A 15,524-nucleotide genomic window follows, 5' to 3' on the forward strand; every position below is an offset into this window, starting at 1 on the left:
TGTTTGCAATTTCAAAAACTTACAGAATACTCAAGAAACATAAACTTGCTTGAGTACATGGAACTAGGGATGTTCACCTGAAGGGACCCTCCCCCCAGTATTTTTCAGATTTGGATTTCAAAAAGTATTCAATGGTATATGGGTCCCCTGGTACCATTTCAAAAGTTTCAGTCAGATTTTTCTGGGATTCCAAAATTATTCAGGTGCCATTATTTTCTATGGGGGGACTTGGGAAGGGGGCGGAGTGGCTATTTTTCAAATGAATGATACTAAAATTGCAGGGTAGCTAGTGTTGCCTGTCCACTAAAAACCTCTCAAGCTTCAACTGAATTGGACCAAAGTATCTAATTCTACAGGTGTCTGAAGGTTACCTCAGCTATCCTACCTGCAGAGTGAAAAGAGACCCACTGCCACAAAAGAGGGAGGGAAGGAGAAGGAGCAAGCCAGAACCACAGCTCTGCCAGGCACTGCACCTGGCTTCAGGAATTCTGGAATGCATACTCCTACATGGAACTAACTGTGTAAGGCTTTGCATCCCAGCTCAGCTCAGTCATCACTCAATGGCCTTGAGTTAGTCATCATCTCTCCACCTGACCCACTTTGCAGGTAAGCTCTAAGGATAAAATCAATAAATGAAGATAGCAAGTGTTACAAAACGTATTCATTTGCAGATTTGCAAACACTGACTGAGAGACCAAGGGCAAGGTGGTATATTAAGATGCAGGTGTTTCCTTTGTAAAACAGGTGTCTTACCAGCACATGGACTTAATGCAAAGCCCACTCTCTTCTGAGCTCTATCAAAGATGACATAGAAACCTTCCATCACTGTAGCACCAAGGACCAGGGCATTGGTAGATGAGGAGATGCCAAAGCGATAACAGTTCAGATTTTGGCCCATCTCTAGAATAGGCTGAATATAGAGCTGTTTATTTAAAAGAAAATTGACTATTAAAGGGATAGCAATTTACATTATTCAGAAGACTTAAAGGTGGGGGGGACAATGCAGTTAACTGCTTTAAGAAGAGTTGTAGTAAATTACTCCATTGGCCATAACAATGGTTTTAAGATCACCATATACTTTTCACATAAAAGTTCATATATTAAAACTTTTGGCACCATCCTCGCTATCTACTTTTCTTTGTCTTGATGCATTTCTCTTCCAGGTTCCAAATGGGCTCTGTTGAGGTTTGCTCCACTCTTTGTCAATGGTATCTGTACTATATATTTTAACCAAGCCAAACACTAGTATATTTACTAGTTGCAGTTAAATAACTGGAAGCTAGCAAGCAAGTGTAAGAAGCAGTTGCATTTCTCCAGTTGTACTGATCCAGGTTCTGCATATCTATATACCCTCAAATATTGCAACAGGACAGGACAGTGAAGCAAATAAAGTTATGATTCAGGCTGAACAATGCCACCAAAGTGAGAAGAAACTCCTACTTTACTTAGCTGCTCATTAAAAGTTTAAGTTTGGCTGAAGGTTATGCATTGAGTAGTCGCCAGTGGTTCTCCCCCCCCTTTCCTGCTTGGCACAAATAAAAAATAAAATAAAAAAGGGTTTGGCTGAAAGTCATTTCAGAGTTATATCTGCTTCATTAAAACTATTTGAAACTACGGACAAGGGACCATAACATTACAGATAAATTCAATTTACATGAATTAGATTTACATGAATAATGTCTGGATGCTTTGCAATCAATTTCACAATCTGAGCATACTCAGATGATAAAAGTCATGTCAGGGCTCTAAAACTTCAGTTCGTTAAGGCTCTTTATAGGCAAAGAAAATTGCAATAGTACTTTCTTCCTCTTCCAATCCAAGCAAAACATGTAATCTGCAGCCAGTTTGAAAGCAGATTCCCCTGTAACCTGCTCCTGTCTGACAAGAAAGAGGGACAATTTATATATCACTGATGGTCCCTATGTGTTTACCTTGACAGTGCATAGGTCTAGTAAGCTCAGAGTCTTGGCCAGATGGAAATACCTGCAATCAAGTGTACATCATAGAAATATTGCTTGCCACATATGCATCACGTGCATAAAAGTGCCAATTTACACACGAGTACATGAGACCAGATAGGCAGTAAGCCTGTTGGGAATCCTACACATTCCTAAAGGAGCTATAGTTATATGTGAACTATCCCAGAGTTTCTGCAATCATGAATCTCAAAAGAACACAAAGCACAATCCAATTGTTCCTATATTTTTCATTGAACAGGCATTTTGTGCACACAGGAGGACACGCAGTCATGATTCAGAAGGTTAGGATATGCAAAAGGCTCCCATTGCTGGCTGTGAAAATGCAAACATTTCTCCACATAATGAGCATATGTAGGTAACTGTGTTGCTGGTGTGATTCAAGCTTACATACAAGCCAGTATTCAACTGTTAGTCATTTAATGAATTGCTGGCCTCTAGCAAGGTTTCAACAGGGTACCCTACCCTTTTCATAACTTTAGGAAGAAACAGCAATGGCTCCACAACGTAAATCCCTTCCTTTTTTTAAAGCAGTGTATATAAAAGCTCTCAAAATCTCAATTCATTATACAGTAAAATGCAATGGTCAATACAGCACAAACAAGAGGGATGGTTCAGACCTGTGGGTGGATTGTGATCCTAAATGATGAGCTGGAATTTTCATCTCTCAAATACACAGATATCTTTGGAAACATGCTCCAAGGTTCTTCCATTCTATTCCAACAAGCAAACTGTGCGCCAGTCCAAAATCCAGGTGAAAACCCTTGGATCTATACGGATGGAAGAGTGTGTTCAAAACAATGTCGTGAAAATTATATTTACTACACAACAATTGAAAAAAGCAGGAGTCTAGTAATACCTATAAGACTAACAAAATTTGTGGTAGGATATGAGCTTTTGTGAGCTGCAGCTCACTTCTTCAGATACTCTTGCTTTTTTCTACTGCTACAGACAGACTAACATGGCTACCCATCTTGATCTACACAACAATTGTAATACATTTTCCTGCGCTTGGCCGGTTTTGGTTTAACAAGATAGATCAGTAGTGATGTGTTATTCTCAATAACTTTGGCTTATATAACCAGTGCAACTTACCAATAAGCAGGGCTAGTGCCAGGGTTTCTGTCGCCTGAGGCGAGATACCTACTTGCGTGACCCCCACCCCCCGCTAACCAGTTTTAAAAAACTTGTGGTGGGTTAACAGAAAACAGAAATATTTAGAAAATTAATTGTCAGCTTATTTTAACTGAAAGTTTAAACACACACTGTTGAATAGGCTACCAGAACAGTGGCAACTTGCTCATGGAATGCTGTTCCCCTTGAGGCTTGCCGTCTATGTTGTTTTCTTAGAGGTAGCAGGCCAAAGTATTTTTGTTCACCAGGGCTTCTGGTTATGGAGTAGATTTTTAAACCACTGTTTTAGACTGGGCAGTGTTGCTTTAGGCTTGCCTATTTGTTTATATCTGAAGAAGTGAGCTGTAACACAAAAGCTCCTACCCTACCCCAAATGTGGTTAGTTTATAGGTGCTACTGGACTCTTGCTCTTTTCAACTGCCACAGACAGACTAACAGGGCTACTCGTCTTGATCTATATTCGTTTGTGATTTTTAAAATTTGAAGTTGGCAATAACAAAAACTATGTGACTTTGGTTTCTGGATTTTCCTTTGGACCAACAGAGCTACAGGCAACCTCTGTGCACTGTGGAAGGGCCTTCTTTCCAAATACACGCACACTGTACTGTATCTGATCCTCGCACCAGGCCTCACAATGCGGGCAGGTCGCATCTCTCGCAGCCCCAATTCACCTAGTCTTTCCCTGCCCGACCTCGGTGCCTTGGGCTGCAGCTCAGCTGAGGCCAGTGTGCGCGTCTGCTTGGAGCGGAGCCACAGGTGTGCCACAGAGCCTCCACTGTGCACGCACCAAGGTGCACAGCCTCCTGTGTGCAAATGAGAGTGCGGCAGGGTGGGGCTCCGATGTGTACACAGCCACCATGTGGAGGGCTGGGGAGGGGATTGGCGGCCATGGCACTGCTGCCAGCTGGGTCGGGCCAGGGGCTGCTGCTCAGCTGAGGCCAGTGTGCGCGTCTGCTTGGAGCGGAGCCACAGGTGTGCCACAGAGCGGCACACCTGGAGAGGGGATTGGCGGCCATGGCACTGCTGCTGGCTGGGTCGGGCCAGGGGGTGCAAGTGTGGCATGAAGCAACAGGCACAGCCTGGTTGCTTCTGCGCCACACCCCCTGGTGCTGGGATGGGCTGGGGGGGGGCTGCTTCAGGGGGCTTCTGCTGCTGTGCTGGTGCAGGGCTGAGCCGGGGGGGTCATCGGGGGTTGGCTCACTGTGCCTCCTTCGCAAAGAAATGCCCAAGGCGGTTGCCGGCACCACCTCTATGGACGCGTCAGCCCTGCCAATAAGAGTGTGTGGAATATTTCAAGGTGTAATGCTTATTATTTTAAGGAGGTTTAGTATATTGGACACTGTGCATCAAGGCACACAGCCTTCCCGTGTGCGAATGAGAGTGTGGCGGGGTGGGGCTCCGGTGTGTACACAGCCACTACGTGGAGGGCTGGGGAGGGGATTGGAGGCCAGGGCGCTGCTGCCAGCTGGGTCGGGCCAGGGGGTGCAAGCGCAGCATGAAGCAACAGGCACAGCCTGGTTGCTTTTGCACCACACCCCCTGGTGCCGGTATGGGCTGCGGGGGGCTGCTTCTGGGGGCTTCTGCTGCTGTGCTGGTGCAGGGCCAAGCCGGGGAGGGGGGTCATCGGGGGTTGGCTCACTGCGCCTCCTTTGCAAAGAAACGCCCAAGGCGGTTGCCGGCACCACCTCTATGGACGCGCCAGCCCTGCCAATAAGAGTGTGTGGAATATTTCAAGGTGTAATGCTTATTATTTTAAGGAGGTTTAGTATATTGGACACTTTCACAAGGGATACTGTGAACAATTTTTAACCTCTCTCATGGATTGTCTAGATTTGGGAAACACAAATGTACTATTTTACATACAGAGGATATTTTAATTTGATCAAGGGCTCCTCTGGAAGATGAGTTTATATTTAATAGTTGATGTCTTGTTTTCAACACTTGCACAAGCATGCACTGTTAAAGAAAGACATTAGCAAAATTCCTGGAAAAGAAGCATCTAGTTCTTCTTCTGGGGTTAGATGGGCTCCGATTCTAGAACACGGCAGCAAGTGACAATAGAAAAAGAAAAAAATCGGCAAATAATATGGATACCAGGAAGGGCTAATCTTAGGAAAGCCTTTGAACAAAGAGCAAATCTTTTCTATTCTTCCCCTCTCCAAATAGCCATCCACTACAAACAGGCATCTTCTCATTTATTTCAGTAGATTCAAAATTACATCCCTTAGTCCATCTTTATCATTTATCCCCATTGCTACATCATCGGACATTTCAAAATCATCTCTTAATATCCAAAGTGACATGATCACTGAAGCAACCTGTGCAGTTCTTCCCAGCCAGACTAAATATTGTTCCTATGTTTACTCACTCAGAAATGATATGCTAACCCAATGCCACAGGACAATGACAATGCTTTAAACAGAGACCTTTGTTACTAGTGTTGTTTTATGGCAGAGCCATAACTTTAACTTAGCAACTACTCCTGAAAAGCATCATTTGGGTTCACCTCAGACTGCTGGCATAGGGAACAGGAATAGCCACTGTTCAACTCAGAGCCTTCATAAGTGGGCAGTGAGCCAGATGCTGCTCACACTGACATGCAACCCTTGAAGTGTGGAACAATTCTGCTAGATGCTACTGCAATCTGGGAGGGGGGGGGGGTGAGGCTGGTGCTCCTGAAAAATTGTTAAGCAGCTTGAAGGGCAGAGGAAATGGTCCCATGAGCTAGACTGAGCCTCCAAGCTATAATTTGGGCATATCTGATGTAAAATGTAAAGTTCAATTCCTATTATTTCTTCCAGTCTTTTCTATGACCAAAATAGAAAAGAGGAGCTATAATTTACTCTTCCTACTTAAAGATCTTGATATTTTGGTTTAAATTTTATAATGTAGTAATTTGTATTAATAATATTGTACTTTTATTTGCTGTGGCTGTGCTGAAGCAATAAAGTATTGATTGATTGACTGATACTCTTCCTACTACTTTTTGGAAACATGGCAAAAACATAATTCCTTAATACAACACATAAAATACATTGTGTTTTGGAATGTCCCAGGACATGTCTGTCCTATCCTTGTTATTTCCAGCATATTATGATTTATAATTGAATAAGTTGGGGGGGGGGCAGTTAATATGTGGATGGTCTTCCTTGTCAACAGTGTATTATAATTTTGGATTCTCAGTCTATACTCACACAGGCTTTGATCCACTAATTTTTCCCCAGGAATATAAGAATTTCTGCCCATGAAATATAATTTTTTCATCTCTCCCTTCCATGGCAACCCAAATCGCACCCCAAATCCTGTTTCTAGAAGCCCTGGAACAGGCTTTTAAAGAGTATTTCAGTCTGTCAAGGGAAGGTGGAGGTGAGAATGTTGTGGTCCATGGGTAGGAAATCCTTGAGTATGGGAAATCTTGAGACAGCACTTGAAAGCAAGTTTCCGAAGTGCAGCGATCAGAGAACTGGAAGGGAAAGAGTTAACTCTTGCTTGGAGTGGAGAGACTGAGTGACAGCCTGCTCCCTCCGCTCTGATTAGTCAGTTAAAATCCAGATAAAGGGCTGAAAGTTGGTTTTTGTAAGGATTTGTTCAGAGAGAGTTTGTGAGTGAGTCTGACAGGAAAGGTCAGACAGGTTCTCTTCTGGAGCATAAGAGGAGGAAATTTTTGCCTTAACTGTAACATCACTGTCCTGAAGAAGAATTCTATTTAAGAATTCTTAGCATAAGTGTCAAAAGAAGCTGAAGCCCACTTGACACAGAAACCACTGAACTGAGAGTTCAGTGTCTTGTGTTTTGACAAGAGTGATCAGGCAGTAGAGTAGATTTCACACTAAAAGCAGAAGGGTTACATCTTCTTAGGAGAAGAAGATTAATTCATGCCCAGTTTCTAAAGATGGTTTGGCTCTGAGGAGGGAAAACAGTTTTAAACTAACTCCAGGAAACCTGAGTGGTCATAGGAAACTCTGTGAACAAACATTGTTGCTGTAACTAAAGTATTAAGTAAAACACTTCTCACTGCTAAGAGCCAACAATATAAGCAACTAACAGTGTAATCCTAAGAAGAGTTACTCCATTCTAAGCCCACTGATTTCAATGGCCTTAGACTGGAGTAACTCTGTTTAGGATTGCACTGTAAGCTTCAAGGAAACTATTTTGCCTGTTACTCAAAGTGTATTCTGTACTACCAACAAAATTTTACCTCAGCACTTTCATTCCCTAACTACACTTATTCAGTCTCTGCCTGTTAAATAAAGTTATTTCCTTCTGAACATTATACAGTCACCAGTACCATTTTCAACAAAAAGGAAGAGGGCTCCTGTTTCTCCCCATTGTTCCTGGGCTGGGCTAAAAAGACAAATTACATTTGACTGACAGGGTGGGACAGACTTTCAAACTACAAAGATTAACACATTAACTTGGGGTTGCTTAGCAAAAGCAGGCAAACTGAATTATGGCAGGAAAATCTGCCTCACGGTGGAGAAGAGGGGTCCGCTAAGTCTATATTTGGTCAATGTGATCTGCATTTTGGGTCTTGGGTCTCTCCTCATAGATGCCAATTTATTAAAGCAGTAGATAGCTATCTATCCTTCTCTTCTCTGTAAAAAAAAGCCTGGTACTCTAAACACTGTGCATTGCAAGGCAAAAGCTGTTATTTTATGAGAGTTTATCAACAAAGCAATTACTTTTAAGTCCAAACTCTCCATGATTAAAGAATGACAGCATGCCAATGCTTTTTAAGTACGTTAGAATAAACAAGAATTATGTTCTTATAATTGTGATTAATTTTTTAAATTTGCACTTCCTTATCTAAGATGCTATCACCCACATGAAAAAAGACCACTATGAAAAATTGTTCCCAAAAGAAACAAATACCTCAAGAAGACAAATATTATGAATGATGGCTTACCAAGGATGTGCGCACAATTGCATCCACAACAGCACTGAACACTTTCTCAGGCAGTCGGAGGAGAGTGGTGCCACTGTCTACAATTGCTTTTTCTTTATTATACTAATAGGGAAAAAGCAACAACTGTATTAAGAGTCCATATAAAACATCTCATGGGCAAGTCAACAGCACAGCTACTCTGGTGGGGCCATGACACAGCATATTAGAAACTTCAGGAAATGTCAGACAATGGCATTTCTAAAATGCCTGATGCCCAACATAAGTCATAACTCCTTCAGCACAGCCCAAACAGCTGTTTCATCATGAGGCCTTAACACATTCAGTTTGTCCATGAACATAATACTTTACAGGGGCCCTTGACAACCTGAAGGATTAAACACCTCAAGAAGAACAGGGAGAGGGAGATCTCCAAAGGATCTCCAGAATTTCTATATAGATAATAATAATAATAATAATAATAATAATAACAACATTCGATTTATATACCGCCCTTCAGGATGACTTAACACCCACTCAGAACGGTTTACAAAGTATGTCATTATTATCCCCACAACAAAACACCCTGTGAGGTGGGTGGGGCTGAGAGCTAGAAGCTGTGACTGACCCAAGGTCACCCAGCTTGCTTCAAGTGGAGGAGTGGGGAATCAAACCCAGTTCTCCAGATCCAAGTCCCGCGCTCTTAACCACTACACCAAACTGGCTCTCATTGAAAAGCTACCTACTTCAGGGTTCTTAAAAGAAGAAAAGCCCTTCAGCACAAGGAATGTGGGGACCCTTGTCCAGTCTATTCTAATTTTATTTTAATAAGTTAACAGTTCTTACAGCCAGCTGGCAGTGATTTAAAGTTTTGTGACAAACTTTCAAGATATATCAAGGCCAGGTGGTGCGGGAAGTGGGGGTGGGAGAGTCTGAAAATGGAAACCTCCAACAAACTAATAATCATTAACAAAGTAGCTATGCTTACAATGCCAAACGCAAATATGACATTTCTTCTTTATAGTCTCAAAGGGTTGTCTATAGAACTTGCTCCTGGGCAACTTTTTCATCTTAATAGAAGCTCGGAGAAATTCTGAGTAAGTTATGTTCATCATTACAAAATTTCAGCACAGTTCAGAAACATGCTAAACAGCACTGGATTTTATAAAGCAGAACTAATGTAATGTATGATTAATCCAAGTGGCTCAGATACTAAGAACTCCATTTTCCTGGGATGCGTGAGGGCTCCATGAAGGACACACTGTTGTTGCCATTGAATTAACTTGCATGCCCTTTTGTAAACTTGTACACTTTGAAATAAATCCTAATGACTGTAATGGGACCCTTTGAACTATTTTTTAATATTGTACCATAGATCCTATTGATTAGCATTTTAAAATACTTTGCTTGCAGATTGACAGAATTCTTAATAAAAGATTCTTAAATGATGTTTCTTTATTATAAATACCTCTCTACAGTCCAAATTAAGGTTCTGGCCTGCAACTTCCAATTTGAGTATTTCAACCTGATAATACCACTCTTCTTTAATAGGTGTATACCAGACTTGTCCCTTGTACAGGCTTGGTTCAATCCCACCCAGGATCTGAAAAGAGAAACACAAGCCACAAGCTTTCTCTTACTATAGTAAGCAATACAAATATAATAGTAACTGATACAGTACGATTGTAACTTTCCAGCTGTTTCTTGGCATACTACAGTTGCATTTAAATGTATTTAATCCCACTTTTTTTAAAAAAAGGAAGTACTTGCAGAGAGAGAGAGAGAGAGAGAGAGAGAGAGAGAGAGAGAGAGAGAGAGAGAGAGAGAGAGAGAAAATACGGCATGCGATTTTTAACTACAGTTCATCAAAAAGTCTAGCTTTGCAAATACACACTTTTTGTATTTCAAAATATTCCTTTTGCTCAAGCAAAGGAATATGAAACTAAGACAACTCTGTACCCTAATCACATTACTATTATAACATTTCTATAATGTGAAATGGAGTTTGCAAGATCAGCAGTGTTTTTGAGCCTATCAGTGCTAACCCCAAGTAATGGCTGATTTACTAAGAGAACAGGACCATAACATTTCACTTCATTTATTTGAAACATTTCTATTCTATTCCACCACATCTGACATGACTGTCAGAAGTCACCAATTAAAAGTCAGAAAACTCAAAACGCAAAGGGAAAGGCAGTCAAGAACATGTCACAGATTTTATGAAATGAAAAAGATAAATAGTAATAAAAATGGCTAATAAAAGAAATTGTTACAAAATATAAATGTAATTGAGTAATCAGTTTAAGGTCACAACAAGCTAGGCTATTTGATTCAATAAAGTTGCAATGCCATCCTAAGCATAATTACATGCTTTTAAGTCCACTCAAATATTTCAGGAACATATGAAGCAATCCCTAAGCAGGTCTACTCAAAATTAAGTCCCATTTCATTCAATGGGGCTCATTCCCAAAAAAATGTTCTAAGGATTGCAGCCAGATGAGCTTAAATTATACCCCAATCTGTATGCATTTAAGTGGAAGCTACACGGGTTAAACTTCATGGTGTCTTAAAGCTTTAATTCTTCAATGCTGTTAACAGCAGAATATTAGAAGATAAATAATGAGAATCCTGGCATCAAAGAGTGTCTATCCAGAGTTTTCAAAGTTTTCATTGGATTGTATTAAACTTAGAAAATGGAAATCTTTAAATTCGTATATATTCAACAGCGTATGTATTTTATTGACTATCAGAATAAACCTTATAAGACCCTTACTGTGAACAATTATGAAACAATGGTATATTATTTCTGCTTTAAAACTGTTTAAACAGAAAATTTTGCAAGTCTTTGGAGATATTGTTTTGGTTTCAAATCAACATGAGAATGACATAATAACATTAAAAAAAACATTTAAAACATCTTTTTCCAGACTAAATAGGTTTAAATGTAGTATGTCAGCTACTACAAACCTGATAAGAAGTACTTTAGAAAGCTATTAATAGTGTCCCTTTCAGGTTGACCTAGATACTTACAAGACTACCCCCATTGGTACCAGATCCTGAAACAGGTAAACCAGCTCCGCACATCTGTAAGGAAAAGATGTTGGGGATTTTGGCTTGGCTCACAAGAGAGTCGAAAAAGGTCTCCACCGAACTCGAGGGCTGTAATAAAACAACAACATTTAAAAAACTGGTTCTGGTACTCTCACATAACATGACAACTTTAAGTTTTCCCTTTCTGTATAGATCAACACTAAAAGAATTTTTAAAAATACACTGATGATTTTAAAGGCCAAGGACCTGTCTACATGCAATCCCCTCAATATGATCTCTGTTGTTAGGCACTAGTTACCATTAGGTCAACACTATGTCTACACTAATGAATAATACCTATAAGCTTACTGTGCATTCCTGAGGGGGTAGAAAGCACACAGGGAGAGAACTAAGGCTTATGCGGGCGTATATGGCACTTACATGGACATAACCCCCTCTACGCCAGCACCTGACAAGGGGCACTACCGCAGACAGGGCGCTGCCAGCGGTCACACTTGGCGGCTGGGCAGAGGCGGAAGTGCAGCACAAGTTCCCATGCTGGTGCTGGATGGGCAGGTGGGCCACAAGTTAGTCACAAGTTGCCCCATGCCCAGGAATGCCCCCTGCAGTAGTGGAAAGTGATGCCACAAAAAAAGGCAGGATAGCCCATAGGTGCCCATTGACCAGGAAAACTCAGGCCACCCTCCCAGTGCCCAGCCCCGCCCACACGGCCCAATGGAGCATAGGACGGCAGCTATTGTGAGGACCAATTCACGTCCGCTTCTGGAGTCATCAAGCCCCCCTCCCCATGCCCAGCCAGCTGCCCAGGCACCCTATATAACCTCTGGCTGCGCTGCCAATCAACTCAGGTAAGTGGGAATGGGGCCGAAAGCTCTGCAGTTGGGACTTTGGCACAAGGCGGGAGAGTAGGTACTCAAGGTGGCAGGTCATGAAAATTGGGAGCATTTTGCACTCACTCAAGAGAAGAAGAGCAAAGTCCAGAATGTCTGACTAACAACCACCACCAAGTCCCCTTGCAGGTTATCTGACTCTGGAGTCTCAGCTTGGGAAGGGGCAAGGGAGCACTGACAGGTAAGAAGGAGCTGGAGCAGTGCCTACCTCGGTTCATTGTTTTGTGTTAGTTGTCCCCCCCCCGAACCCCCCCGAACGCCAGCCTCTGCGGGTGAAGCTCTTGGCGGAGGGAAGATGGTGGAAGTGCTTGCCTGCCACAGAAACAGTTGCCCGGAAAACTGCTCTTGACGCAGCCATGGGGTGGGGGGTGGGGCAGCTACCCATTTGGGGGCTCTGTTCCCACTCCCTCAGCTGGGCCTCCGATGCAAAGTGTTTTCTAGCCAGACAGTTATGTATCATCTGGCTGCAAGCTGTACCTGTGACACTGGAGCTGCCCCGCTCATGCTGTTCCCAACCACAGACACCCTCCCAGAACGCTGCAGATTGGGCTTCGCCTAGGCCGGGGCTGGGTCACTTGAAAAACAAGTGTCTGTTTCCCTTGCAGGCAGGTTGCAACTCGTCCAGGAGACCAACGAGCATGGCTGTTCCAGCCTCCAGTGATCCTCTGTGAGTGCCATTCAGGTCCAGCCCAGGGAGCAATTCCCCAAGGCAGCCCACATCTCAACCTCACCCCTGTGAGGGCAGGACAAGTACTGCATTTTGTGGCTCTGACTGCTGCACAAACTGCCTTTGCTCCCTTTCCGTTCAAGAGACATTGTCAAGAAACAAGTCCAGAGAACCTCTTCACCTTTTCCAGTTTAATAAAATGTGTTGAAAAACAACAAACTGCCTGTCTGTTTTCTTGCTCCCTGATGATGACAGTAGGCCCCTCAACTCCCCGTAGTGATGTCTTTTCACACATCCCCACAAATGTTTCCTGGCTCAGGGCTGGTATGGATGAGGTGGGCTCTGCTGCCAGAAGAAGCAGGTGTCAAGTGGCGCCTGCCCCCTTCCCCCTGAATGTAACTTCAGGCAGTGGGGTGGGAACTGATGTGGGGCCCTTGAATGTCTGGTGGGATCGGGGAGGGCACTGAGGACTTTCATTTTCTGACAGACAGAGCTGCTGGCATCTGATAAGCCAGGCAGATGACCGCTGCATGTGGGGGAAGGGGAGGTTGCTGCTGGGAGGTGGGGGATGTAGAGTGACATCTTCGGATCTCCGGGGCTCCTCCTCTGGGAGGATGGGGCACCCTTCTTTTCACTGTTTCTGGTGGCAGGGATGGACTTGGGAAATCTGGCATGGGGAGGGGGTTGATGACGGTCCCTGGAGCAGTTTCTCTGGTCCCATAGGCTGTCAGCCCACTCTGGGGGTGTCATCCCAGGACCAGAGCATGGCTCTTGAGGTCCAACCCATGTTCTCTTTGCATCTTCATGATGCAGTGTGTGTTCAAATGGTGCCACTGCAAGTCTGTGGACACTTTTCACTCCATCACCTCCAATGGGCCTTCTGGCCTCTCGCGTGGTTTTCTCTAAGCATTCCTATCACTCATTGAAGAACCCACCCCACCCTTGCTGGGAGCTGGTCCCAAGTGCTGCAGGCTGTGAGTGCAATCTTTGCTGGGTCCTGCTGTCTTTCTGGTTCCATTTTTCAGGGCATGGGATCCTGTTTCATGTGGTGGCAGAGGGGGGCAGGGACTTGCAGGTGTGTGGAGCTGCAGCCACCAGCCTGGCCCTCATCTGAAATGGGGGTTGGTTGGGAGAGAGGCTGGGTGCCTTGTCCGCACCTTCAACATTACCTCTGCCCCCTGCTTCCTGATGGGGGGTGTTGGTGGGCAGCAGGGATTGCGGCCTCCCGACTGGCTGCACCATTGCTTGCACTTCACGTACCTGACAGGGGAACGGTGTGGCCATTGGCTCGTGTGGGTGGGGTTGCCAGGGGAATGGCAGCTGGGTACTCATCCAGCGGCCGCACCTCGCCTTGCTGAGCTTGGCCACCGGCATGGCTCTCTTGTAAAAGTCCATAGGGAGTGGTGGAGAGGCACCAGTTTGGTGTAGTGGTTAAGAGTGCAGGATTCTAAACTGGAGAACTGGGTTTGATTCCCCACTCCTCCACTTGAAGCCAGCTGAGTGACTTTGGGTTAGTCACAGCTTCTAGGAGCTCTCTCAGCCCCACCCACCTCACAGGGTGTTTGCTGAGGGGATAATAATGACATACTTTGTAAACTGCTCTGAGTGGACATTAAGTTGTCCTGAAGGGTGCTATATAAATCAAATGTTATTATTATGTTATTATTATTATTTTATGTTGATGTGCGGGTGCAGGCCCCGGGTCAGGCCTTAGGATTGTGCTGCCCTTTCTGTTTGTCAGTCTTCAGCAAAAACTAGCTACACCAGAACATCCTAAGGTGATATGATATATTAATGTATTTTGCATTTCCGGTTAAGAACCTTATATTGCATCAGAGCATTATTCCATGTATCTCAGTGTTGTCTATTCTGAGAGAAAATTCCTGGGGAGGGGAAGGGGATGTCATCTATAGAAGGATTTAAAGGGCATTCAAGTCCATTTTATTTGCTAGGGCTTTTAATGGGGTGTAGGCTGCAGGAATTTTTTTAGGGGGGCAGGTGGTTATTTAGGCTTATTCTATTTTGTATGTTTTAATTATTAATTTGTAAGTCACTATGAGCAATGGGGAAATGTGAGGTATAAAAATGTTAATAAAATAAAGTCAGTCAATAAATACCCTTGCAGCAACTATCCAGAATCTCAGGTAGAGAAGGGTCTTTCACAGAATCTCATTATTGAAAATCATTTAACTGAATATACTAAGGTGTGAACCAGGATCCTTCTTCAGGTAGAGCATGTGTTTCACCACTGAACCACAGTCCTTCCTAAACTGTTGACTGAAATACCACACAAAACACAATTCAAGGCATTCAACTGTGCCCCAACCTCCTAAGTTGCTATATCAAATAAACAGATGTTGTATTAGTAAGAGATAAGGTAGTTAGAAGAACTAGTTTTCTTCTAAGTGTGACTAAAGGCCAGTTCACAATGAACTGAATTTGGATAAACCTCCATATTTGAGTAAACAAAGTGGCTATTTTAAAGAAGGTTTGATGAACTCTGTCTAGTGTGTGCATTAGATGAAATGGGGGAAGGAGAAACAATAAAGAAGTCTTTAAATAAAATGCTTAATCATCAGTTCAGAACGAGGGGTTGGGAGGCAAAAAGTCAAATTACCTTGGCTAGGACACTGTAGGCAAGTCCAAGGATCCCCTGCCATTTAACTCCTTTTAAAAAGAAATTCTCAGACTGAGATATGGTGGCTATGTTGATAATATAAGTTCCATTTATCCCTTTAGGGATAGTGATGATATCTGTGCCCAGAGTTCCAGTCCAGCTCCCTTGGGTATATTTAACAGTGACCTCAATGCCCAGTGACTGATATGTGCTTGACCTAAGACAGGGAAGAAAGAGGCAACAAAACTCATGAACAGGGTTTTGAGTATTCCCAACACAAATTCAGCACAACAGCACAAATTCAGCA

The 15,524-nt window shown here is 43.3% G+C and overlaps 1 protein-coding gene across 1 annotated transcript in view; it reads right to left on the reverse strand.

The window, feature by feature from the left end:
* The window catches only part of BACE2 (beta-secretase 2), a 42,308-nt gene that overhangs the window by 5,783 nt on the left and 21,001 nt on the right, over positions 1-15,524 (reverse strand). The window contains exons 3-8 of the mRNA XM_054974052.1: positions 15,218-15,434; positions 11,023-11,151; positions 9,461-9,595; positions 8,017-8,118; positions 2,597-2,746; positions 754-922 (exon numbers count right to left, since the gene is read on the reverse strand). Of these exons, the coding sequence (XP_054830027.1) occupies positions 754-922; positions 2,597-2,746; positions 8,017-8,118; positions 9,461-9,595; positions 11,023-11,151; positions 15,218-15,434 (902 nt within the window). The remainder of the gene's footprint in view (positions 1-753; positions 923-2,596; positions 2,747-8,016; positions 8,119-9,460; positions 9,596-11,022; positions 11,152-15,217; positions 15,435-15,524) is intronic.

Source organism: Eublepharis macularius, chromosome 3 (genome assembly GCF_028583425.1).
Source record: "Eublepharis macularius isolate TG4126 chromosome 3, MPM_Emac_v1.0, whole genome shotgun sequence".
In the NCBI taxonomy this organism is placed as follows: Eukaryota; Metazoa; Chordata; class Lepidosauria; order Squamata; family Eublepharidae; genus Eublepharis; species Eublepharis macularius.